Below are 24,590 nucleotides of genomic sequence, written 5' to 3'. Positions count from 1 at the left end.
CCCGTGAAGCAGCTTACATGTTTCTGTCTGCCCCCATGGTGTTGTCAGTAACAGTAATTATCCCAACGGCCGGAAATCACTTTCTCCATGAAAACAAAAATCTGATGAAACACATCGGAACAAAAAGACCCAATGTGTTTCTGCGGAATTTGTTCCTCTTCTTCAGGGACTCATGATGGAAACCAAATTGCACATTAATGAGTTGGAAGTTTCTGTCCTAGTGCGCCCCCTGTAGTCTGTGACATCACATACTACCAGTAGAACCCTTTTCTTTTTCAAAGGCAAGAGGAGCTGATGGCCGGTGCTGAATCTCTCGATATAGAGAAGGTTATCTCAGGACCGAAGGATCAGGACTGTTACTGACAACACTATGGAAGCAGAATAACATGTAAGCTGTTGAGCCGTCGGACAAACAGAGACAGCTAATAGGTGAGGAAATACAATCACCAACATGATTATCAGCTTGAGGCTGTATATATACGGGTGAGTGAGATATCAGTCCGAAAAGCTCCAACCGATCTCACACTTATAAACCTGGAATTCTTTTCTGTGCTTGCAATGTTTTGCAACAGCCCCCTACCCCAATGCATCGTACACATGTCATTATCACGTGCATTAAAAAATTAAATGTTGTTGCACAGGAAAAAAAATTAAAAGCACATTGCACTTGGGTAGTAGATATCTTCATTCATCTGTCTGTAGAAGATTTGCAGAATTCTCAGCTTCACCTACCTGATGATCCAGTGGGACATGTTTCTTTTCCTCTGGACAATCCTGCGAATATAGAGGACTGGGACATCTCTCTGGAGGATTTCTCTGACTGGATCCATCTATAGGAAATAACCAGAGAGACTGAATACATTATATATCTGATGACCAGAGGATGGCGACACTAGCCAACCCTCAAAACTGTGCCCTACAATCAATGAAGATCTCCTCTTACCCGGTGATGTGAGGGGCTGCTGATCCTCCATCATGATCTCCTTGTACAGATCCTTGTGTCCTTCTAAATACTCCCACTCCTCCATGGAGAAATAGACAGTGACATCCTGACACCTTATAGGAACCTGACACACACAATATACAGTCATCCTCCAGACTCCTCCCTTGGCGGTATTATATAATGTCCCCCATTCCCAGCAGCGCTCACCTCTCCGGTCAGCAGCTCAGTGATCCTGTGGGTAAGTTCTAGGATCTTCTGCTCATGTATCAGTGAATGAGGTGACGGCTCGGTGATGGGGCTCTGGGTCCGGCTCCGTCCTCCTGACACACGAGGGGTCACACACTCACCAGACGACTTCTTCACTACTGTGTAATCCTGTGGATGGTGAGACACTGATCACTACATGGAGGCTAAGAATCCTTCCCCTTTCCCGTCATTCCCCTGTTCATTACTAGAGATAAGAGAGACATCATGTGAAGCTCTCACCTCCCCAGTTATCCAGTAGATGATCTCCATGGTGAGGTCTAATATCCGCGCAGCCATGTGGTCTCTGCCCTTCTCCATCCTTGGTGGGTCATTGATGGAAAGGACCATCGTCTTTATCTGTGAGAGTCTTGTACCTAAGGAACCTGAGGGAGACAAGAACATCTTCCATGAAGGGTCTCACTACTAGGGGATTATAGAGAATTAGTGACAGCATACAATGGATTTAGGAGTGGAAGCTGCGTGCTACGATCCCTGTATAGTGGGCGGCACTTGTAACTGCAGTCGCAGGGCTCACTGATGTCAATGAGAGGTCCGCCTGCAGTTACGGATGTCGCTGTATCCCGGCACTGACAGCCGGCGCTGCCTGGAAAACCCCTTTCAGTATTCACAGATCTTTGGATAAAGTCCCTGCTGGCGGACAGACAGATGTCAGAAGATACAGAACATTGCAGCTGGCTGTATACGGGGCGGTGCAGCCGTGTATACACAGTATTAGGTAGGCAGTGTACATGGGAGCCCCGACGAGGGCGGTCAGAGCACATAACCCCCTAATAATACACCGCACCCCCCTAATAATACACCGCACCCCCCTAATAATACACCGCATCCAAGAACTGGAACCACCAGTGATGGAACTGCAACTAATATCAGTGCTGCATTGTCTGCAATAACTACGGTGCAGCTGGAGGACCAAAATACCTCCGGACCATCACAGCAAAACATCCGCAGCAAAGATCAGCCATGAAGAAGCAGGATTTTATCTATTTCTCCAATATGCGATTCATTCCACATCTGACAAACTGGTATCCGAGGCGCAACGAACGGCAGGAGATAAATGCAGCCGCCGCAGTACAGACACACGGCCGGTTACCTCTAACTGACCTGGACTGACCGTCATACAGCCCAATGCACAGACTCATGCAGCGCACACACCTCTACTACCTGCTGACCTCATCAGGAGAGAACTTCAAGAAACTCCTCCCACACACGTGACCGGTCACATGGTCATGACATCATCACAGGTCCTTTACCATCTCCCATCCTGGAGGCCCCGCCTCTTCCGGTGACATCACTACCAGCTCGGCTATAATAGGCAGCCCAGTAGTGAGGTGAGGGGGCTGCAGGGGCTTCTACCAGGCGCAGCCCCCCCCCCCCTCTACTTATTTACACAATAGCAGGTGCATTTGTGTGTGGCAAAGAAACAATATACAATTGAAATGGCTAATTAGACTAATGTGTTCCAGATTTGTTCTTTGTCCTGCATAATTATGCAGCGTTTCATGCGCCCCCTACTGTATTTTGCAGGCATTTGCGCACCCCCATTGACTTCTATGGGGACTTTTGCACAATAAATAGTGTGCCGAGGTTTGTTTTGCATCACCGAAATGCGCTGGTTAAATACAGACATGTGAAATCAATGGGTTGTATCCTCTGCGTATTGCGTGCGCAAATATGTGAATCCGACCTAATTGTACTAAATAACATTTCCCATTTGTATATTTTACGTTGACATTTTGTAAATGTCCTTTTTTCAGGGCTACAAAGGCGAATAAGTTTACCTATGATTTCAAAGAAAATATACAAATACCCTATTTTTCTAAGGGACCAATTAAGTTGTGAAGTGTCTTTGAGTAGACTCTATACGAGGGGCGTTCATTAAAGGGTTCCCCTGACCCACTTCTATTTATCACAGGATGCTGAACCTGCACATGTGTAATGATAGAAGTCTCTATAGGTCACCTGCCAATGTGTAACTCTGCACTGATAACGGTCTTTCTTTTACCGATGCTGAAGCGGTGCGAGGCCTGATAATGGACCAGTGGAATGCAGAGCAGTCATCAAGTTCCTCTACTTGGAAGGTCGCACACCAAGGGAGATGGTCGATGAGATGAAAGAGGTTTATGGGGAGGATTCCCCATGATATGATTTAGTCAAGAACTGGCATAGTCAATTCAAATGTGGTTGGACTTTAATGGAAAAGGCTCCAATTCCAGGGCGACCCCTACTCCACTATCAATGAACACACATCCAGCAAGTGAAGGACATCATTATGGAAAATCGCAGCATAACTATTTTCAACCTAGCCCAAAATGTCAAGATTAGTGTGGGATCTATGCAAAAAATCATCCAAGACCATCTTCATATACATTAAGGTTTCCGCTCGCTGGGTTCCCTGGCTGCTCACACCTTTCCAGAAGCAGATATGAGTTGAATGCTTCCAGGCTCTTTTGACGATGTGCCATGGAAACCAGGAGGACTTTTTCAACAGACTGATCACACAGGATGAAAGCTGGGTCCATCACTATGATCCAGAGACTAAAGTCCAGTCGCTGCAATGGAAGTATGCGGACTCACCACCTCCAACGAAGGAACGCGCCCAACCTTCAGCAGGCAAGGTCATGCACAGTTTTTTGGGACCAGCACAGAACAGTTTTGGTGGGTTTCCAAACAAAGGGTACCACGATTACAGGGGAATACTATTCTTCACTGCTGCAGAAATTGTGGGAGGCCATCAAAACCAAGAGACGTGGCATGCTCACCAAAGGTGTCCGCCTTCTGTAAGGCAATACCCCAGTACACAACTCACAATGTTGCCCAGATGGAAATTCTACCACATCCCCCTTATTCACCCGACCTCACACCATCGGACTTCCACCTCTTTCTAACAATGAAGTCATTTTTGAAGGGCAAGCAATTCCCAGATGATGAGACTAATTTCCAAAGTCACAACGTGGAGCAACCTGTCGACTTCTACAAGCGAGGTGTTTACAGTTGCTTAACATGATGGGAGAAGTGTGTGTCCCTATGTGGCACCGATGGAGAGAAGGGCTAATAACTGTGACAAGTCCATGGCAGGTGGGTCAGGGGAAATCTTTCATGAACGCCTCTCGTATTAGAAATCCTAAAAGCCTCAAAGCTTTTAAAATGGCATTTAGAGACCTTCCGCACGAGCGCGGACATTTCTGCATCACAATGTTATCCCTATGGGGCTTGGATTCTACATCTGTTAAAATTGGCATTCCTTCACTTCAAAACTACAAGATTAAATTCCGAAAAACTTCCTGCTGCGGCATTAAGGACTCTTGTGAAATTGTTGTTGCGGATTTCTAACAAACTGGAGATGTAATTCTGCAATTAAAGTCAGCGAGACGTTCTGTAGAACACATCCTGCAGTTAAAAACAAAGTCTGCCTCTGTGATGAGTTCTGTGAGCAATTCCGTCCCATGTGGAAGGTCTCTAAGGAAGTCTGTTGTTAACCCTTTATGTGTTTCACAGAAAGTGGAGGTGGAATTTTTTTGGGGCAGGTTTTCCATAATAAACCATTTTTTCAGTAACACAGCAGGAGATACAAGAGAAACAGATGTCAATATTTATTACTAATTCTACAGTTTTGTAAAATATTTTTTAGGCTGGATTCAGACGACCGTATATCGGCTCGGTTTTCAGGGAGGGGGGGTGGAAGAGTCAGGAGCTGAGCTCCTGCCCTCTCTTTGCCTCCTCTCCGCCCCTCTGCACTATTTGCAATGAAAGGAGGCGGGATGTTCCACAAATTAGCCCCACCCCCGTCCTGCCTCTCCCCATTGCAAATAGTGCAGAGGGGCAGAGAGGAGGCAGGGGGGGGGGGCGGGAGCTCAGAGCACTGCTCCTGGCTCTTCCAGCCTCCCCCCCCCCCCCCCCTGCAGCGAGAGACGACATATATCAGCTGGGCGTGAAAACCGAACTGAACTGAACCGAATCGATATACGGTGGTCTGAATGCAGCCTTATTGTGATGTTTTTCACCCACCATTTTAGGTTTGCAGAGGTCTCAAAATATAAGAAGTAACCACCCTTCACAGAAAGACCCCATTTTGGAAACTACCACCCTCCAAGAATTCATCCCGGGGTGTAGTGAGCATTTTAACCCCCGGCTGTTTCCTGGAAATTAATGCGCAGATGATGATGCAAAGTGAATATTGGCATTTTTGACCTACAGACTTCAGTGCCAAATATTTTGTGACCAGTTTGCGCCGCTGTGAAGAGACCGCTCTCTAATTATTATACTGTAGCTCCTAATTTTACAAACACCCTACATGGGCTTTGAAGAGCTTTCACGGGTATTTAGCCCCTTTCAGCACTGATGCCCTTAGAAAAAGTCATCAGTAGCTCTGTGGGCGGGGAGCCGCCGCCCAGGACCCCTGGCGATCACTTGATCTCAGCTGCTACACTTACTGCAGCAGGCTGGATGTTAACAGCTCCATCCGCATTGGGTTTAGAGCCAGAAGTGCTATAGAAGGTATAGCTCTAACTGCTTTTATTACGCTTCTCGCTCTGACCCCAATGCGGATCTCCTGCGCGCTGCACTGAGTGTGAGGACTGAGATCACGTGATAGCTGAGGGTCCCGAGCAGAGGACTCCTGCCGATCAACTACTGATGACCTGGCCTGAGGATGGGTCATCAGTACTGCAAGGGGTTAAATGCCCAGCAAACCCCTATAATTTTTATCTAGAAAATATAACAGGGTTCAGGGGTGAAAGAGCACCGTGTGGAGTTGAGGGCTAGTTTGGTGTGTTACACAGCACTGGACAACAATTGCATTGGCCATCAGCTGAAATTAAAAAGAAAACCTTGAAATGTTACTCTCTTTTGGAAATTAAAGATCCAATTTGCTCAGGAACTATATACAGCGGTGTATATAGTTATCAACCCCAAAAATATACACAGATTAGGAATATATTTAAAAAAATCTTTATTTACCAATCATATTAAAATATTCCAATTTCAAATTTACAAGTTTCACAAGAGAATGGAGCCCTCACACAAAAACAGTACATCATTAGTCAAATCTGCATTAGTATAACGGTTGATGTCCCATATATGTGTTATAATATACATCTAGCATCATATCACAACTCATTAACAGCAGTCACATGTTACAACACAAAATAAATTAACATGTTTATACCATATAAGGGTGCATTCACACGAACGTATATCAGCTCTGTTTTCACGCCGAGCCGATATACGTTGTCCTCATGTGCAGGGGGGGGGGGGGATGGAAGAGCCAGGAGCAGGAACTGAGCTCCCGCCCTCTCTCTGCCTCCTCTCCGCCCCTCTGCACTATTTGCAATGAGGAAAGGCAGGACGGGGTGGGGCTAATTCTCGAAACTTAACCACGCCCCCGCTCAGCGTCCTTTCATTGCCAATAGTGCAGAGGGGCGGAGAGGAGGCAGAGAGGGGGCGGGAGCTCAGTTCCTGCTCCTGGCTCTTCCATCCTCCCCCCCTGCACGAGGACGACGTATATCGGCTCGGCATGAAAACCGAGCCGATATATGTTCGTGTGAATGCACCCTGAAGCACAGACGTAGATGCACACCCCGACACTGTGTTGTGCCCAAAAGATGGCTTCTTCTGGGGGATAGTTTTAGGTATACCAGGTTGCTCTTTTAAAGTGTGTTAGCAATGTAATTCTCATTAGCAGGTGTTTTACCTCAGTACATTTTTGTAGCCAGCACCACACACATGAGAACCGATTAGTTGTTTGTCTCGCCCTTACAGGAAGTGGGGCAGATATTTCTAAATTGAAAGACGGAAGTGGGGATTCAGTTGTGTCCCCTACAAGCATTCCCCTACAGAAAACAAATTCATGAACAAGGGTTCCTACTCGGACATATATGTTCCTATAGGGCTGCAATATCATCTTGAGATCAGTTCTCATTTGTCTACGTCGAGAGTGAAGTAGACATTTAACGAACGGGGGTATACATAGAAATATGGACAAAACCAAAAGGTCTATTACCACACATAAGTTTCCCTCTGAAAATACATTTTTCAATATAAAAAACTATGACGTCCCTAGTGGGACTCAAACCAGGAACTCCAGCATTACATGACAACAGTGTTTACCACAGGTCCATTGTACCATAAGTCCAGATACCTAAAGCTGAATATAAACAGGATATATGCCATCCTAAACAGTGCAAAAGGTAAGAGATATATAAATCACATACAAAACTTACAAAGGTAAGTGACATACAGAGCCAAAGTAAAAAGTGCATCCCATGTGAAGTGTAGAGTGAAATAAATATAATATTCCTTATACTTCTATTCTGATATATACATACAAATCTTTCAGTGGTCATTGCCATTCTAAAGAGGAGAAAACTGGGAACATGCTAATGAGCAAACACTTATAATAGACTGTTAAAAGTAATATATAAAACATATATGCAACATATACCAGGGCCCAGTTCGAGGACATCCGCAACACACAGAGCTGTACAAGAACGATACAAAACTATTGCCTTCATCAAGGCCCAATGGTGAGATGGTATTAAGCTGGTAAATCCAGCGACATTCCTTTTGGGCCAGTAAAGGTTTCCAATTTCCTCCTCATGGACTCTGGACAACGTGATCAATTCCCCTAACCCTGAAGGCCGAACTGTCACATGCAAGGTCGATCTTAAAGTGTTTAGGAATCATTTTAAGATATTCGACACATTCCTAATCTTTTGCAGATTCTATACTTAGTACATGTTCTCTTACTCTCTTCTAAGTTCTTTAGAGGTCATACCGATGTATATCAGACCACACAGGCATGTGGCATAATATAAAACACCCACCATAGTGGAAGTTATAGAGTGAGTGATGTCATAACTACGTTTGCCTCCAGAGTCAGAGAAAGTCGTCACGCTGTTGATATTGGTACAGGCAACACAGTTCCCACATGGTCTACATCCCCATTTGGGACCCTGACCACCAAACACTTTATTAATCTAATTTCCTGGGAAGTAGCTCCGCACCAGTTTATCGCTAAGATTGTTAGATCTCCTGCAAGTTAGTGATGGATATGGTTTCAACGTTGCCGACAATGCAGGATCAACTATAAGGATTCTCCTGGGTCTTTTCAATATCCTCTGCATCTCCTTCCACCATGAGTGATATTTAGAAATGAAACTGACTACCTTTCCATCCTCATTATTGCGTTTTTTAGACAATAAATCTTTTTTCCTCGTCTTTGATGATATCCTTTATTAATCATTTTTTTATTATAGCCACGATTTTTTATTATACCCATGATTTCTTTGTTCAAAGATATTTCCCAGTATAGAAGTCAGGCTCACAGGCCTGTAGTTTCCTGGACCCACCTTCTTTTCTTTTTTGAAGATAGGCACAACATTTGCCCTTTTCCAATCTTCTGAAATTTTTCCGTAAGCGAAGTCAGCCTCCAACCACAGGCCAATAAGCGGCACATTTAATTACAGCGTTCTGTTTCTGCACTACTGGTAATACACCATGCTGAGGGGTAGGGGTAGGCCTAGAGGACGTGGACGCGGGCGAGGACGCGGAGGCCCAAGTCAGGATGTGGGCACAGGCCGAGCCAGTGTGGTGGCCAGGGGTAGAGGCAGGGCCAGACCGAATAATCCACCAACTGTTTCCCAAAGCGCGCCCTTGCGCCATGCCACCCTGCAGAGGTCAAGGTGCTCTATGGTGTGGCAGTTTTTCACAGAGACGCCTGATGACCGACGAACAGTGGTGTGCAACCTTTGTCGCGCCAAGATCAGCTGGGGAGCCACCACCACCAGCATGCGCAGGCATATGATGGCCAAGCACCCCACAAGGTGGGACGAAGGCCGTTCACCGCCTCCGGTTTGCACCGCTGCCTCTCCCCCTGTGCCCCAACCTGCCACTGAGATCCAACCCCCCTCTGAGGACACAGGCACTACCGTCTCCTGGCCTGCACCCACAGCCTCACCTCCGCTGTCCTCGGCCCCATCCAGCAATGTCTCTCAGCGCAGCGTCCAGACGTCGCTAGCGCCACTGTTTGAGCGCAAGCACAAGTACGCCGCCACGCACCCGCACGCTCAAGCGTTAAACGTGCACATTGCCAAATTGATCAGCCTGGAGATGCTGCCGTAGAGGCTTGTGGAAACGGAGGCTTTCAAAAGCATGATGGCGGCGGCGGACCCGCGCTACTCGGTTCCCAGTTGCCACTACTTTTCCTGATGTGCCGTCCCAGCCCTGCACGACCACGTCTCCCGCAACATTGTACGCGCCCTCACCAACGCGGTTACTGCCAAGGTCCACTTAACAATAGACACGTGGACAAGCACAGGCGGGCAGGGCCACTATATCTCCCTGACGGCACATTGGGTGAATTTAGTGGAGGCTGGGACAGAGTCAGAGCCTGGGACCGCTCACGTCCTACCCACCCCCAGAATTGCGGGCCCCAGCTCGGTGGTGGTATCTGCGGCGGGTTTATGCTTCGTCCACTAAACCACCCTCCTCCTCCTCCTCCTCCTACGCAACCTCTGTCTCGCAATCAAGATGTGTCAGCAGCAGCACGTCGCCAGCAGTCGGTGTCGCGCGGCGTGGCAGCACAGCAGTGGGCAAGCGTCAGCAGGCCATGCTGAAACTACTCAGCTTAGGAGAGAAGAGGCACACGGCCCACGAACTGCTGCAGGGTCTGACAGAGCAGACCGACCGCTGGCTTGCGCCGCTGAGCCTCCAACCGGGCATGGTCGTGTGTGACAACGGCCGTAACCTGGTGGAGGCTCTGCAGCTCGGCAGCCTCACGCACGTGCCATGCCAGGCCCATGTCTTTAATTTGGTGGTTCAGCGCTTTCTGAAAAGCTACCCACACTTGTCATACCTGCTCGGAAAGGTGCGCCGGGTCAGCGCACATTTCCGCAACTCCAAGACGGACGCTGCCACCCTGCGGACCCTGCAACATCGGTTTAATCTGCCAGTGCACTGATTGCTGTGCGACGTGCCCACACGGTGGAACTCTACGCTCCACATGTTGGCCAGGCTCTATGAGCAGCGTAGAGCTATTGTGGAATACCAACTCCAACATGGGCGGCGTAGTGGGAGTCAGCCTCCTCAATTCTTTACAGAAGAGTGGGCCTGGTTGGCAGACATCTGCCAGGTCCTTGGAAACTTTGAGGAGTCTACCCAGATGGTGAGCGGGGATGCTGCAATCATTAGCGTCACCATTCCTCTGCTATGCCTCTTGAGAAGTTCCCTGCAAAGCATAAAGGCAGGCGCTTTGCACTCGGAAACGGAGGCGTGGGAAGACAGTATGTCGCTGGATAGTCAGAGCACCCTCATGTCCATATCTCAGCGCGTTGAGGAGGAGGGGGAGAAGCATGAGGAGGAGGGGGAAGAGACAGCTTGGCCCACTGCTGAGGGTACCCATGCTGCTTGCCTGTCATCCTTTCAGCGTGTATGGCCAGAGGAGGAGGAGGATCCTGAAAGTGATCTTCCTAGTGAGGACAGCCATGTGTTGCGTACAGGTACCCTGGCACACATGGCTGACTTCATGTTAGGATGCCTTTCTCGTGACCCTCGCGTTACACGCATTCTGGCCACTACGGATTACTGGGTGTACACACTGCTCGACCCACGGTATAAGGAGAACTTTTCCACTCTCATTCCCGAAGAGGAAAGGGGTTCCAGAATGATGCTATACCACAGGGCGCTGGTGGACAAACTGATGGTAAACTTCCCATCCGACAGCGCTAGTGGCAGAAGGCGCAGTTCCGAGGGCCAGGTAGCAGGGGAGGCGCAGAGATCAAGCAGCATGTACAGCACAGGCAGGGGAACATTCTCCAAGGCCTTTGCCAGCTTTATGGCTCCCCAGCAAGACTGTGTCACCGCTCCCCAGTCAAGGCTGAGTCGGCGGGAGCACTGTAAAAGGATGGTGAGGGAGTACGTAGCCGATCGCACGACCGTCCTCGGTGACGCCTCTGCCCCCTACAACTACTGGGTGTCGAAGCTGGACATGTGGCCTGAACTCACGCTGTATGCCCTGGAGGTGCTTGCTTGTCCTGCGGCTAGCGTCTTGTCAGAGAGGGTGTTTAGTGCGGCTGGGGGAATCATCACGGATAAGCGTACCCGCCTGTCAACCGACAGTGCCGACAGGCTTACACTCATCAAGATGAACAAAGCCTGGATTTCCCCAGACTTCTCTTCTTCACCAGCGGACAGCAGCGATACCTAAGCAATACGTAGGCTGCACCCGCGGATGGAAGCATCGTTCTCTATCACCATCAAAAACGGGGACATTTTTGCTTCATCAATCTGTGTATAATATTCCTGCTCCTCCTCCTGCTCCTCCTCCTGAAACCTCACATAATCACGCCGAACGGGCAATTTTTCTTAGGCCCACAAGGCTCAGTCATATAATTTTTGTAAACAATTTTTATACGTTTCAATGCTCATTAAAGCGTTGAAACTTTCACCTGAACCAATTTTTATTTTAACTGGGCTGCCTCCAGGCCTAGTTACCAATTAAGCCACATTAACCAAAGCGATTAATGGGTTTCACCTACCCTCTTGGTTGGGCATGGGCAATTTTTCTGACGTACATTAGTACTGTTGGTACACAAATTTTTGGGGGCCCTCGCCTACAGTGTAATCCAATTAATTTTTAGCCCACCTGCATTACAGCTGACGTTACATCAGCTGTGTTGGGCACTGCAATGGGATATATTTATGTATCGCCGGTGGGTTCCAGGGAGTCACCCATGCCGTGGGTCCACACGGAGTTGTAACTGCATGTGTCCACTTCTAAAGAACCCCAGTCTGACTGGGGCATGCAGTGTGGGCCAAAGCCCACTTGCATTAAACATGACATTACCTCAGCTGTGATGGGCACTGCAATGGGATACATTAATGTACAGCCGGTGGGTTCCAGGGAGCCACCTATGCTGTGGGTGCACACGGAATTCCCATTGCGGAGTTGTACCTGCCTGTGACTATTTATAAAAAACCGCAGTCTGACTGGGGCATGCAGACACCTTGACAGAATGAATAGTGTGTGGCACATAAGTTCCCCATTGCTATGCCCACGTGTGCAGCTCCTGATGGCGGTGGCACAAGATTATATTTCTCATTGCTTCTGTACAGCATTGTGGGCTACCGCCCCGCCCCTTTTAAAGAGGGTCGCTGCCTATCCGTGCCAACCCTCTGATGCAGTGTGTGCCTGCGGTTCCTCCTCATGGCAGACGCACTTATAAATAGACATGAGTGTGGCGTGGCATGAGTGCAGCTGAAGGCTGCGCAGGGACAATTTGGTGTGCGCTGTGGACACTGGGTCGTGCAGGGGGGGGGGGGTGGGCAGCATGTAACCCAGGAGAAGTGGTAGCGGAGTGTCATGCAGGCAGTGATTGTGCTTTGTTGGAGGTAGTGTGGTGCTTAGCTAAGGTATGCATTGCTAATGAGGGCTTTTCAGAAGTAAAAGTTGATGGGGGGGGGGGCACTCTTGTCGCTATTGTGGCTTAATAGTGGGACCTGTGAACTTGAGATGCAGCCCAACATGTAGCCCCTCGCCTGCCCTATCCGTTGCTGTGTATTGTTCCCATCACTTTCTTGAATTGCCCCGATTTTCACAAATGGAAACCTTAGCGAGCATCGGCGATATACAGAAATGCTCGGGTCGCCCATTGACTTCAATGGGGTTCGTTACTCGAAACGAACCCTGGAGCATCACGAAAATTTCGTCCCGAGTAACGAGCACCCGAGCATTTTGGTGCTCGCTCATCTCTAAATGGGTGCGCACGCTCTTTATTGTGTTGCTTTTCTCTCTTTTGCATTTTGACATGATTGATGGAAAACATTCAGCAAAAAAGATCCTATGGAAGTAAACTCTTTCAAAGATTCCGAGGAGGATGTCAAGAATCGTCCTGACAGGCGCAGCAGAGTCTACAAAATTGTAGTGAAATACATTGCTGACACTCCACCTTAAAGTGTCCGAAAACACACCTCATGGTTGCTGATAACAGCAGATGACCAGTTTGAGAGTCATTGCAGTTTAAGAAAAAAAGGCAAAACTCCAGTGTGCAAAAGAGCTGAAAATGAGGTCACTGAGCAGTGGAAAAACATTGGTCAGATGAATCCAGACTCCTTTTGTGCTATGGTGATGGGAAAGTCAGAATTTGGTGCAAGCAGCATGGAGAGATCAACCCTCTCTGTCATTTGTCAATGGTGTAAGCTCATGGAGGTGGACTGTGTGGGTGGACTAATTGTAGTGCAGCGTCCGAGCAGGGCGCTGTGAGGGAGACCACGGGTAGAGAAGTTGGATGTCATGGACAGCTCTGCGATCTCTCCCGGAAATGGTGGCAAAAGGGTGATAACAGTCAATAATGATTAACGGTGGTCTGTCACGTGTCGCCAGCACCTCTTCAGGAACTCCGGGGTTGATGACAAAAATAACTGAAATGAGTCCTGATAGCTTTGAATTGCAAACTGGAGGTACGCTGTTTACTCAGCTTTTGTAACAAATGCAGAAATAACAAGTATAATTCTTTATATTTACATTGCTCCACACTTTTAGTAAGATGCAAGACAGTTTAAACTTCAACTCTCTCTGTTTGTTAACAGGTTACTCAGATGAATTCTCACAGTCCTAGTTATCTCTTGGGTTACTCTGGTTATTACTATGCAGCGGGTGAAGATACTTTAGTAATGGACCTCTTTCACTTCCCTGACCTTTTGGTTAACAAGGGCTTGTGTAACTCACTCTTGTATTGGTGGGTCCCACACTTATCCTTCACACTGCAGCTTGTTAGGGAACTTGTAAAAGCTTGCTTTCTCCTCCTGGAACACGGTAGACCACTCCATGTTGCTGAACCTCTTCTCACGTCCTCCTCCAATGACTGCCTTCTCACCAATCCTTCCAACAACCACTACCTTCTCTTCCTGTCCAACTCCCGCCCTTTTCCCTACCCCTCCTCATAACCTCCTGCCTCGCCCTCCTATCCTTTCCTGCTCGTGAAACTCACCCTTCCCCCTCTACCAATTAGCGTTTATTTGATAAGCAGCCAACCAGCAGTTAGCTTTAGCTTGTAAAGCAAGGGGAAAGACTGGGTCTTTCTGATATTTGACACCTTCTATGTCTCCTAGGAGTACATAAGTAGGTGTTACAGGACAGGTAATTGTGTGGCTATTCTAGAGGACCCTCTGGGCCACAACAGTTGCACACGTGGGTTCAGTATCCTGCAAAATGATGATTTTAACACCTATTGGAATCTATGCAATGATGAATTGCTGAAGTTTTTAAGACCAAAAAGGGAAGTCCAACATGTTATTAGAGGTTGGTCCCCGAACAAGTAGCCATTTAGTGTATGATGTGGGGGTTTATGTAGAAAACTAGAAAAAAAAAAAGATTGAAGTTACTTGGGCTTGTAAGGATGAGGGGGTTACACCAAGAGTGGATAGGGAGAGTAAGAGATCATAACATTTTGTTATGCATATTTTTTTTATTTTGCTTAATGGCAATGCTTCGCTTCATTGGCACACAGGGGCAGTTATTATACAATCAGAGAGTCCTAATAGATTTGCACAGGTCCTACTTAAAAAGCCAGCCTGATAACCCCTTGTGGCCACAAAACAGTGTAAGTTAAACACAGAAAGCATCCTTAAAGTGCTTTCACACAGGCGAGAAAATCATGTAATTTTTGTCTGATGCAAGAGTCAGTAAAAAATCAGATTGTGAAACCAATGACTTAGAGTGGTTTCCTTCCCATCTGCGATGTTTTTACTGATGCGACGTTGAGAGAACAGAAATTGCAGCATGTTCTGTCTTTCTGCAATGTGTGATTTTTTTTTTTAATCTCCCATGTTTCCCAGTGGAATTTCCTTTTTATCGCATTGCAATGCAAAAAACCTGCGTTGTGATGCAACTTTAACATTAGAAAGTCCTATTGACTTTCGGTTAAAAAACAAGTGATTCTCTTGTGCGATTGTAATGTGGGTGGCATCTAAGCAAGATTATTCTATAAAAATAGCATCGCTCATACTCAAAAATCATGGAAACCAAGCCACGATTTTCTTGCAGCAAAATCGTGATCGCCCATGTGAAACTAACATTAGGCAATCAGTCCTACAAAGAGTCCACACCTGTTAGACTGTCTTCTCTATTCGTATTCTCTAACATTTTCAACAATGTGAACATGTGCATGGCTTATCTTTTGTGTGAAATCTTAACTATTAGACAAGAACCGACTGTTGGTTAAAGTGATTTCTACATTGTGAACAGGAGTATGGCCTCGTCCTTTTACATGTTCTACACAATTTGATTTCTATGTAACACATTTCTCACAGTTGAGATAAGGAAAATGCTTCTCCCCTGTGTGAGTTCGCTGATGTTTTACAAGATTTGATTTCCAACTATAACATTTCCCACATTCAGGACATGCAAATTGCTTTCCCCCCCCGTGTGAGTTCTCTGATGGTTGCGAAGGATCCATTTCTGCTTAAAACTTTTCCCACAGACTGAACATGAAAATGGCTTCTCCTCTGTGTGAGTTCTCAGATGCTTAGCAAGATCAGATTTTTGTCTAAAACTTTTCCCACATTCTGAACATGAAAAAGGCTTCTCTTCTGTGTGAGTTCTCTGATGCACAACAAGATCTGAACTCTGGCTAAAACATCTCCCACATTCTGAACATGAAAAAGGCTTCTCCCCTGTGTGAATTCTTAGATGTTGCACAAGACCTGATTTCCAACTAAAACATTTCCCACATTCAGGACATGAAAATGGCTTCTCCCCTGTGTGAGTTCTCTGATGTTTAAGAAGAATCGATTTCTGGTTAAAACATTTCCCACATTCTGAACATGAAAAAGGCTTCACCCCTGTGTGAGTTTTGAGATGTTCCACAAGTTGCGATTTCCAACTAAAACATTTCTCACATTCAGAACATGAAAATGACTTCTTCCCTGTGTGAGTTCTCTGATGTTTAAGAAGAATAGATTTTTGGTTAAAACATTTTCCACATTCTGAACATAAAAAAGGCTTCTCTTCTGTGTGAGTTCTCTGATGCACAACAAGATCTGAACTCTGGCTAAAACATCTCCCACATTCTGAACATGAAAAAGGCTTCTCCCCTGTGTGAATTCTTAGATGTTGCACAATACCTGATTTCCAACTAAAACATTTCCCACATTCAGGACATGAAAATGGCTTCTCCCCTGTGTGAGTTCTCTGATGTTTAAGAAGAATCGATTTCTGGTTAAAACATTTCCCACATTCTGAACATGAAAAAGGCTTCTCTCCTGTGTGAGTTCTCTGATGTTTAAGAAGAATTGATTTCTGGTTAAAACATTTCCCACATTCTGAACATGAAAAAGGCTTCACCCCTGTGTGAGTTTTGAGATGTTCCACAAGTTGCGATTTCCAACTAAAACATTTCTCACATTCAGAACATGAAAATGGCTTCTCCCCTGTGTGAGTTCTCTGATGTTTAAGAAGAATAGGTTTTTGGTTAAAACATTTTCCACATTCTGAACATGAAAAAGGCTTTTCCCCTGTGTGAGTTCTCTGATGTTTAAAAAGAAACGATTTCTGTTTAAAACATTTCCCACATTCTGAACATGAAAATGGCTTCTCCCCGGTGTGAGTTCTTAGATGTTCTACAAGACCTGATTTCCTACTAAAACATTTCTCACATTCAGAACATGAAAATGGCTTCTCCCCTGTGTGAGTTCTCTGATGTTTAAGAATAGGTTTTTGGTTAAAACATTTTCCACATTCTGAACATGAAAAAGGCTTTTCCCCTGTGTGAGTTCTCTGATGTTTAAAAAGAAACGATTTCTGATTAAAACATTTCCCACATTCTGAACATGAAAATGGCTTCTCCCCGGTGTGAGTTCTTAGATGTTCTACAAGACCTGATTTCCTACTAAAACATTTCTCACAATCTGAACATGAAAATGGCTTTTCCCCTGTGTGAGTTCTCTGATGGTTACGAAGAATCGATTTCCGATTAAAACATTTCCCACAGACTGAACATGAAAATGGCTTCCCTTCTGTGTGAATTCTTAGATGTTCCACAAGACTTGATTTTTGTCTAAAAATTTTCCCACATTCTGAACATGAAAATGGCTTCTCTCCTGTGTGAATTCTCTGATGTTTCAGAAGAGTTGATTTCCGGCTAAAACTTTTCCCACATTCTGAACATGAAAATGGACTTTCATTGCTAGAATTTCTGTTCTGAAAAGGAAGTTTAGATTTCCTTTTAAAATGCTTCCCACATTGAAATTGTTCCGTTTGTCCATGTTTGTTAATCAGTGATTGGTTAGATAATGGTTGATTGTGACCAGCAGCATCAGAGAACAGATTGCTTGTCGGAAGCACTGAGGGAGCATTAGGAGTTATTGAATTTATTTGTGTGGTGTAATCTTCTTCTTCTTGATATAGAGATACATTGAGATGTCCATGGGAGCCTCTTATCCAATCTGCACCTGGAAAAGAAAGCAAAAATTTCTTATTTTCCAAAACTAAACATTTGACCTTTTTTTAAGTAATCAAGCTTTATTAAGACATTAAGGAAAGCAAGGAAGGAAATATAAAAGGAAAGTTGGTGTAGCAGACAGGGTCAGTTCTTTGGGTCAAAGAAGGCGGCGGTGTAAAATCTTATAAAGTCAAGGGTGGATCTACCATCCAGTGACATCCCACAGCGGCCGCAGTAGTAATAGTGACATCCCACATCAACCCCCAATATAATAGTGACACCCCACAGCAGCCCACAGTGTAATAGTGACACCCCACAGCGGCCCCCAGTGTAATAGTGACACCCCACAGCGGCCCCCAGTATAATAGTGACACCCCACAGCGGCCCCCAGTATAATAGTGATGGCCCCCAGTATAATAGTGACACCCCACAGCGGCCCCCATTATAATAGTGACACCCCACAGCAGCCCCCAGTATAATAATGACATCGCACAGCAGCCCCAGTGTAATGGTGACATCCAACAGTGTCCTCCCATCCCTCAAACCCCCCCTTTCCCGAGACCTACATACTTACCCTCTCCTCCTCATGGAAGCTCCGCTCCTCCTCTGCTCGGTGATGATCCCGATGCACACTGTGATGTCAGTGTGCTGCCAGACACCCCCTCCCCTACTCTCACAGAACCAAGTAGGAGACATCAGGGGAGGGAGAAGAAAGATCCCGGCTGCACACTGACTTCACAATGTGGCTGAGATCAGCGCCGCTAGCAGCGCAGTGAGTGAATACCAGCATGGGAGCCGTGGCCCCTGCCGGTATTCACTAGCGCGGTGAGCGGCCAAGGGTAGCGCGTGCCAGCAGGGAGCGTTCTGCGTCCTGTGTGCCATAGGTTCACCACCACTGCTATAGGATATCCTGAAAACATGACCTGTTGGGTGTACCTTGAGGGCTGGAGTTGTTCACCCCTGTGCCAGGAGGACAATGACGCTGGGGTGTAAAAGGGGCGTAGAAAGAAACATGGAAGTGTTTGAGTCACAGCCGAGACCTCAATCCAATGGACGGTCTGTGGTATGACTAGAAGACTGATGAACACTAATGCAAGCATCTAACTGGAAGCCTTTTACCTGCAAAAAATCCCAGTATCAGGATGTGATGAGCTAATAGAGACAGACCTCAAGGGACTTGCATCTGTATTTGCAAAAAATAAAAAAAGATCACCTAAGAAGTGCTGCCGACTCTGCTGCATCTTCTCCCCAGTCCCCGACATGGTCTTCAGCATCTCTTCTGGCCTGGGATTGGAAAATCTCCACCTCCAGGAAGCGCTGCCTCTGATTGGTTGAGTGCTGTGAGGGTCAGCCAATTAGAGCCAGCAATCGATACGAACCAATCACAGCCATTCATTGGGCTTTGACAGTAGGATTTCCTACCATCAAAGTTGCATCGTACCGCATAAAAACAGAGTTTTCGTGCGACTCAATAGAGAGAAAGGCTTCATAGGGAAACATGGGCTACAAAACCTTACAAGTACGTGCATATTGCAAAACCAGTGCATTTTTTGACTCGCAATGTAGCATGCTACAAAACATCGCAAGTGTGAAGAAGCCTTAGGAAAGCATGGGCTACACATACATGTGATTTGTAGCATTGTCACATCCCAAGAAAATCACGCGACTTTGTCGCCCATGTGAACGAGGCCTTACACTGCGAAAAAAAATAGATGAGTGGAGAGAGCCTCCTCTTGGCAAAGCTTATTTTTTAGGCATCTGAATCATGTGAATAGCCATCCTTAAACTGAATCTGCCACTATCTTTTTTGCAACCCTTAAGGCCTTTCTAAACACAACGATTTGCTCAAAGCCATCTTTTGCGCGATAATTGTTGTGTCTAACTTCACTGACATTGTGCAGTTTTTGTTAAGCTTCAGCATGTGGAAAGATCAGCAATCAGTTATCAGCAATTCACAGCGGGATACAGCTGATACTATTGTTTCAGCTGTATCCCACTCCCTGAAGACAGGCAGGGTAAGAACACAGCTGTCCAGCTGTGCTCTGCATCCCCCGCTTTATAACAGTCGAGCGCTCCGAGCGGAAAAAAGCTGGATGCAGAAGACAAGCGGCACTCGGAGCGCAAGGTGATCGCGCTGTAAAAAAGTATACAACAATTCTCGCTCAAAAGATTTTTTGAGCGATAATCATTGTGTCTAAACCAGGCTTTACTGAGAGCAAAATAAGGCAGTATCATGCACACTGATTACACGGATATATCTGAGGTGCTTATCTGTGCTGTAGTTTGGGAGAAACTTGCATTTCACTAGCTGCAGCCAGACACAGACCTATGTAGCAGAGCTGTGTGCATGTTTGTGAGACACACGCACATGTAGCAGAGCTATGTGTGTGACCCTAATGTCCCCTAACAGCACTATAACTTAGTCTACGGTGCTGTGGAAATGAGACACGTTCCTTTTAACAAGAGTTCTACTGCAATACCACGCCCGGCCACTGCATAATGTAAAAGGTTTTTTTCTTTTTTCTTGTTTCTTTTGATTTACAGATCTGTCATCAGCAATGAACGATTTCTTTCCATACAATGTTTTTTGTAAAGATTTTGCCAGAATCAGGAAGTCCTTTGTCTTGCTCCGGTCCATGGACAGTTTAAACCTTTAAATCATCAAAGTGTCCTTTTCAGAGGAGAAGGTGGGGGCACATATATATTTTAGGAAGTGAGTCATCAGCACATTGCCTTTCTATGTAAGGATGATGAAACTCTCTTACCATTCACGGACACTGATGTGGGATTATCGAGGCCATTCATCGCTCCACCAGAACTTTCCTGCAAAGTAAAGAGATGACAAAGAAGTAAAAGGCCCCACATTATCTTATATCCAGACAGAGGTGGAAAACCCCTCGACGACACGAACTAATCTGCCCTGAAAGGAGAAGGATCTGCTCAAGTGGGGATCAAACTGGATCAACATTCAACCAAGGATCAAATATTACAAAACATCGGAAGTACTGTTGAGATATTTGTCAATGTCTGTTTGTTTGAACAACATGCACAAACTGTATGAACGATTTACATAAAATTTTGCACATAGTTTAACCCTTTCCAGTCCACTGTCTGACCTGTGAGGACATTATGATTTAAGGCTGTGCAGCTCTGATCTTGGAAGACGTCCATCGGGGTTTTCTTACTGTATATTGCCAGCCTCTCTGCTGTCGGAGCCTATCCAACGTGTCACCTCATGCAGTACTGGCTTTAGCCAGCATATAGCGCCATTGTATAATGGCAGAAAAAGAGTAAGCTCCCCTAGGAAAACCATGATACAAATTGGATTGGAAAGGGTTCATCTCAACCCAGAGAAGGTTATAGGCCGCCTACCATGGCACCAATATAAATACAGAATTAAACAGCACGGCTTGCGCTCTCTTAAATAGGTCGCTGCCAATAAATCAGTTGTCCTAAATAGTTTGTCAGAAGATACAAAACTGAGCTCTAATTTACCACAAAAAGACTCTGGAGCTCCAACAGACAGAAACTGATCAAGTTGGTGATTGTAGCTCCTCACATACTAATCGCCATGGTTTGTCAGAACAAAAAGACCCAATGTGCTTCTGCGGAACTTGTTTCTATTCTACGGGGACTCCTAATGAAGGATGGTTTCCAGGGAAGGGCTCATATTTTAAGCCCTTCCCCAAAAATCAGTGCAGGGCTTGCTGGCAGCTCATTGCCCTTAATAAAGCCAGCTATATTGCCGGCTCCATTGAATTCAATGGGAGAACATCTGATGAAACTCTGCGGGAAGTCTTATTGTCACTAGACCCAGTGAGAATGCAGTCATAGTGTTCAGTGACAAAGTGACTCCCCACAGAGATGAAGCAATGGGACTGCCGCCAGCCTCATTGACCACAGGTGAAACCCCTGGATGTGACAGCATCCAGGGGTTTCACATCCAATGAATCCCCTGCTGCAGCTGTCACAGCCGCAGCAGGGCATAGCGAACAGCACACTTTTTGAGCGGATAAATGCTGCTAGGTGCAGTTTTTCTTCTGTGACCCCGCTTCGGTCACGCAAATTTTAGAACGCATCAGTTATACGAACAAAAATTCCCGCGTCAAAACGCCCATGTGAATGAGCCCTGAGGCTATATGGATGAGTGAGATATCAGTCCAAAAAGCTTGAACCGATATCACTCTTGTAAATCAGAATTCTTCTTTGTGCTTGCAATGTGTTTTTCTAAATAAATGCATCGCTGCACATGTCATTATCACGTGCATGAAAATTGAATGTTGCTTCAAAGGTAAAGATGAAAAAACACATTGACTTGGGTAGTAGAAATCTTCATTCATCCATCTGTAGAAGATTTGCAAAATTTTTTGCTTTATCTACCTGATGATCCAGTTGGACATGTTTTTTTTCCTCTGGACAATCCTGGGAATATAGAGGACTGGGACATCTCTCTGGGGGATTTCTCTGACTGGATCCATCTATAGGAAAGAACCAGAGAGACTGAATACATTGTATTTCTGAACATCAGAGAATGGTGAGACTAGCCGACCCTCAAAACTGTCCCCTACCATCAATGAAGGTCTCCTCTTACCTGGTGATGCGAGGGGCTGCTGATCCTCCATCATGACGTCCTTGTACAGATCCTTGTGTCCTTCTAAATACTCCCACTCCTCCATGGAGAAATAGACAGTGACGTCCTGACACCTTATAGGAACCTGACACACAAAATATACCATCATCCTCCAGACTCCTCCCTTGGTGGTATATAACGTCCCCCATTCCCAGCAGCGCTCACCTCTCCGTTCAGCAGCTCAGTCATCCTGTGGGTAAGTTCTAGGATCTTCTGCTCATGTATCAGTGAATGAGGTGAAGGCTCGATGATGGGGCTCTGGGTCCGGCTCCATCCTCCTGACACACAGGGGGTCACACACTCACCAGACCACTTCTTCACTACTGTGTAATCCTGTGGATGGTGAGACACTGATCACTACATGGAGGCTAAGAATCCTTCACCTTTCCCATCATTCCCCTGTTTATTACTAGAGATAAGAGTGACATCCTGTGAAGCTCTCACCTCCCCAGTTATCCAGTAGATGATCTCCAGGGTGAGGTCTAATATCCGGGCAGCCATGTGGTCTCTGTCCTTCTCCATCATTGGTGGGTCATTGATGGAAAGGACCATCGTCTTTATCTGTGAGAGTCCTGAGCCTAAGGAGCCTGAGGGAGACAAGAACATCTTCCATGAAGGGTCTCACTACTAGGGGATTATAGAGGATTAGTGACAGCATACAATGGAGATGTCTTATTTACAGATTACTGACCATAATATGATATATTAGTCCATTATCCCCCTGTTATATAGTGAGCACAGGGTCACACAGGATACACTGCAGTGCACCACATACAGCAGCCAGTTCTCATCTTCCAGGACACTATAACTCTCCCCCTTACCCTGAAGTAATGGCCTGATCCTTCAAGACATCAGCAGGAGATGCAGTTTCCAATATTGATCTGTTCTGCAGGAAATCCCTTTCCACCGTCCAACATTTATATCAGTCCCTATTAGAAGATGGCGCTCCGGTTGTTGTTGCCCTTAAAAGGGGTTTCCCATTTAAATAGCATCCAAAAGAAAAAGGGAAAAAGGACAAGCCCTCCTAACCCTAGAAAGAAGGCTCTTTCTCCTGCAGGCATTGCATCAGCAAAATCAATCTCTGGCTGTGGGCGAAAAAAAGATGCTAAATTACAAATTAATATACTTCTTTCACAGCAGGTAGAAAAAGTTCTTCAGTGGACAGGGGCAACTTACTATAAATATGCTAACAAATTCGATCGCCTACTAGCAGCCAACCTCCGAAACAGGGCAAAAATCAGTAACATCTTCAAAATATATAATCCTCATGGAATATCGACATTTAACCCGGATCTCATTTACAACACCTTCCATGAATATTACAACACATTATACAAAGGCCAAGAGGATAACACACCTTCCCCAGATACCACATTCCTCGGAATACTGAAACTTCTCACCATATCGAATTCCCAGAGAGATTCACTGAACGCCAAGTTTTCTGAAGAACTCATAGACACCATTAAAAACCTTAAGCTAGGTAAGCTCCTGGAGCAGACAGCTTCATCGGCCTGTATTACAGAAAATTCAAAGATATACTGGTCCATCAACTAAAAATAATATTCCACGACTTCATGGAAGGGGTGACTGCACGAATGAGTTCCTGGATTCCCAACTCAAGGTGATCCCTAAAGAAAATAAATACCATCCAGCCCCATAGAATTTAAAATTACATTCAAAGCGCTCATATAGGAATACCTACAAATCAATCAGGGGTTGGAGATGGCTCTAGAGATGGCAGCACTGCTGCTCCATCACCTGTACCCATCCTCCTCGCTGCTCTGTTTTAGGGGTTGCTGGGAGGTAGGGAATATGCTCCATACTTGGTGGTGTTGTACAAAGGTTACAAATTTGTGGTCACAAGTCCATAACCTTTTAAACCATCTGTGTGTAGGTCCAATACCTAAATCTCCCACGGTATTCCTCTGAGGTGATTGAAGACCATAGGGAACGTAGCCTAGCCGAGCACCGGAATGGTCGCATAGTCTGGAGCTCTGAGATCCCAGGCTCTCACTAGCGACTTGAGCACTTGATACTAACAGCATTTGCAGTCCCAAAGTGCCGTCCGCTATCAGATGACCCGCCACAAATCATACCGTGCTCAGCCCGGGTGCCTGGGGGAGTTCTTCTCCTCGCACAGCCAACCGTATAATAAAGCACCCAAGGCCCCAGCCTCACCAGCCTGCTTGCCGGGAGGCGAAGGGAAATCTCCAAACTTTGGCAACTCATCACTGCAGACCTTTTCGTCTCTTCAGGAAGCAAACTCTGAGGTGAGCTCAGTACACGAGTCCCCAAGGTGCTCTCCCTCCCTAACAGC

At 46.1% G+C, this 24,590-nt stretch overlaps 1 protein-coding gene across 1 annotated transcript in view; it reads right to left on the bottom strand.

Annotated features, from left to right (window-relative positions):
* LOC136620111 (uncharacterized) overlaps window positions 1–24,590 on the bottom strand; it is a 534,467-nt gene that overhangs the window by 17,445 nt on the left and 492,432 nt on the right. Inside the window, 11 exon segments of the mRNA XM_066594833.1 lie at window positions 733–830; window positions 944–1,067; window positions 1,151–1,318; window positions 1,430–1,572; window positions 2,363–2,394; window positions 15,565–17,653; window positions 20,409–20,466; window positions 22,024–22,121; window positions 22,235–22,358; window positions 22,439–22,606; window positions 22,718–22,860. Coding sequence (XP_066450930.1) covers window positions 733–830; window positions 944–1,067; window positions 1,151–1,318; window positions 1,430–1,572; window positions 2,363–2,394; window positions 15,565–17,653; window positions 20,409–20,466; window positions 22,024–22,121; window positions 22,235–22,358; window positions 22,439–22,606; window positions 22,718–22,860 — 3,245 coding nt within the window.

Source organism: Eleutherodactylus coqui, chromosome 3 (assembly GCF_035609145.1).
Source record: "Eleutherodactylus coqui strain aEleCoq1 chromosome 3, aEleCoq1.hap1, whole genome shotgun sequence".
NCBI classification, from domain to species: Eukaryota; Metazoa; Chordata; class Amphibia; order Anura; family Eleutherodactylidae; genus Eleutherodactylus; species Eleutherodactylus coqui.
The sequence above is the reverse complement of the archived record's forward strand: the minus strand, read 5'-3'. Positions and strand labels throughout refer to the sequence as shown.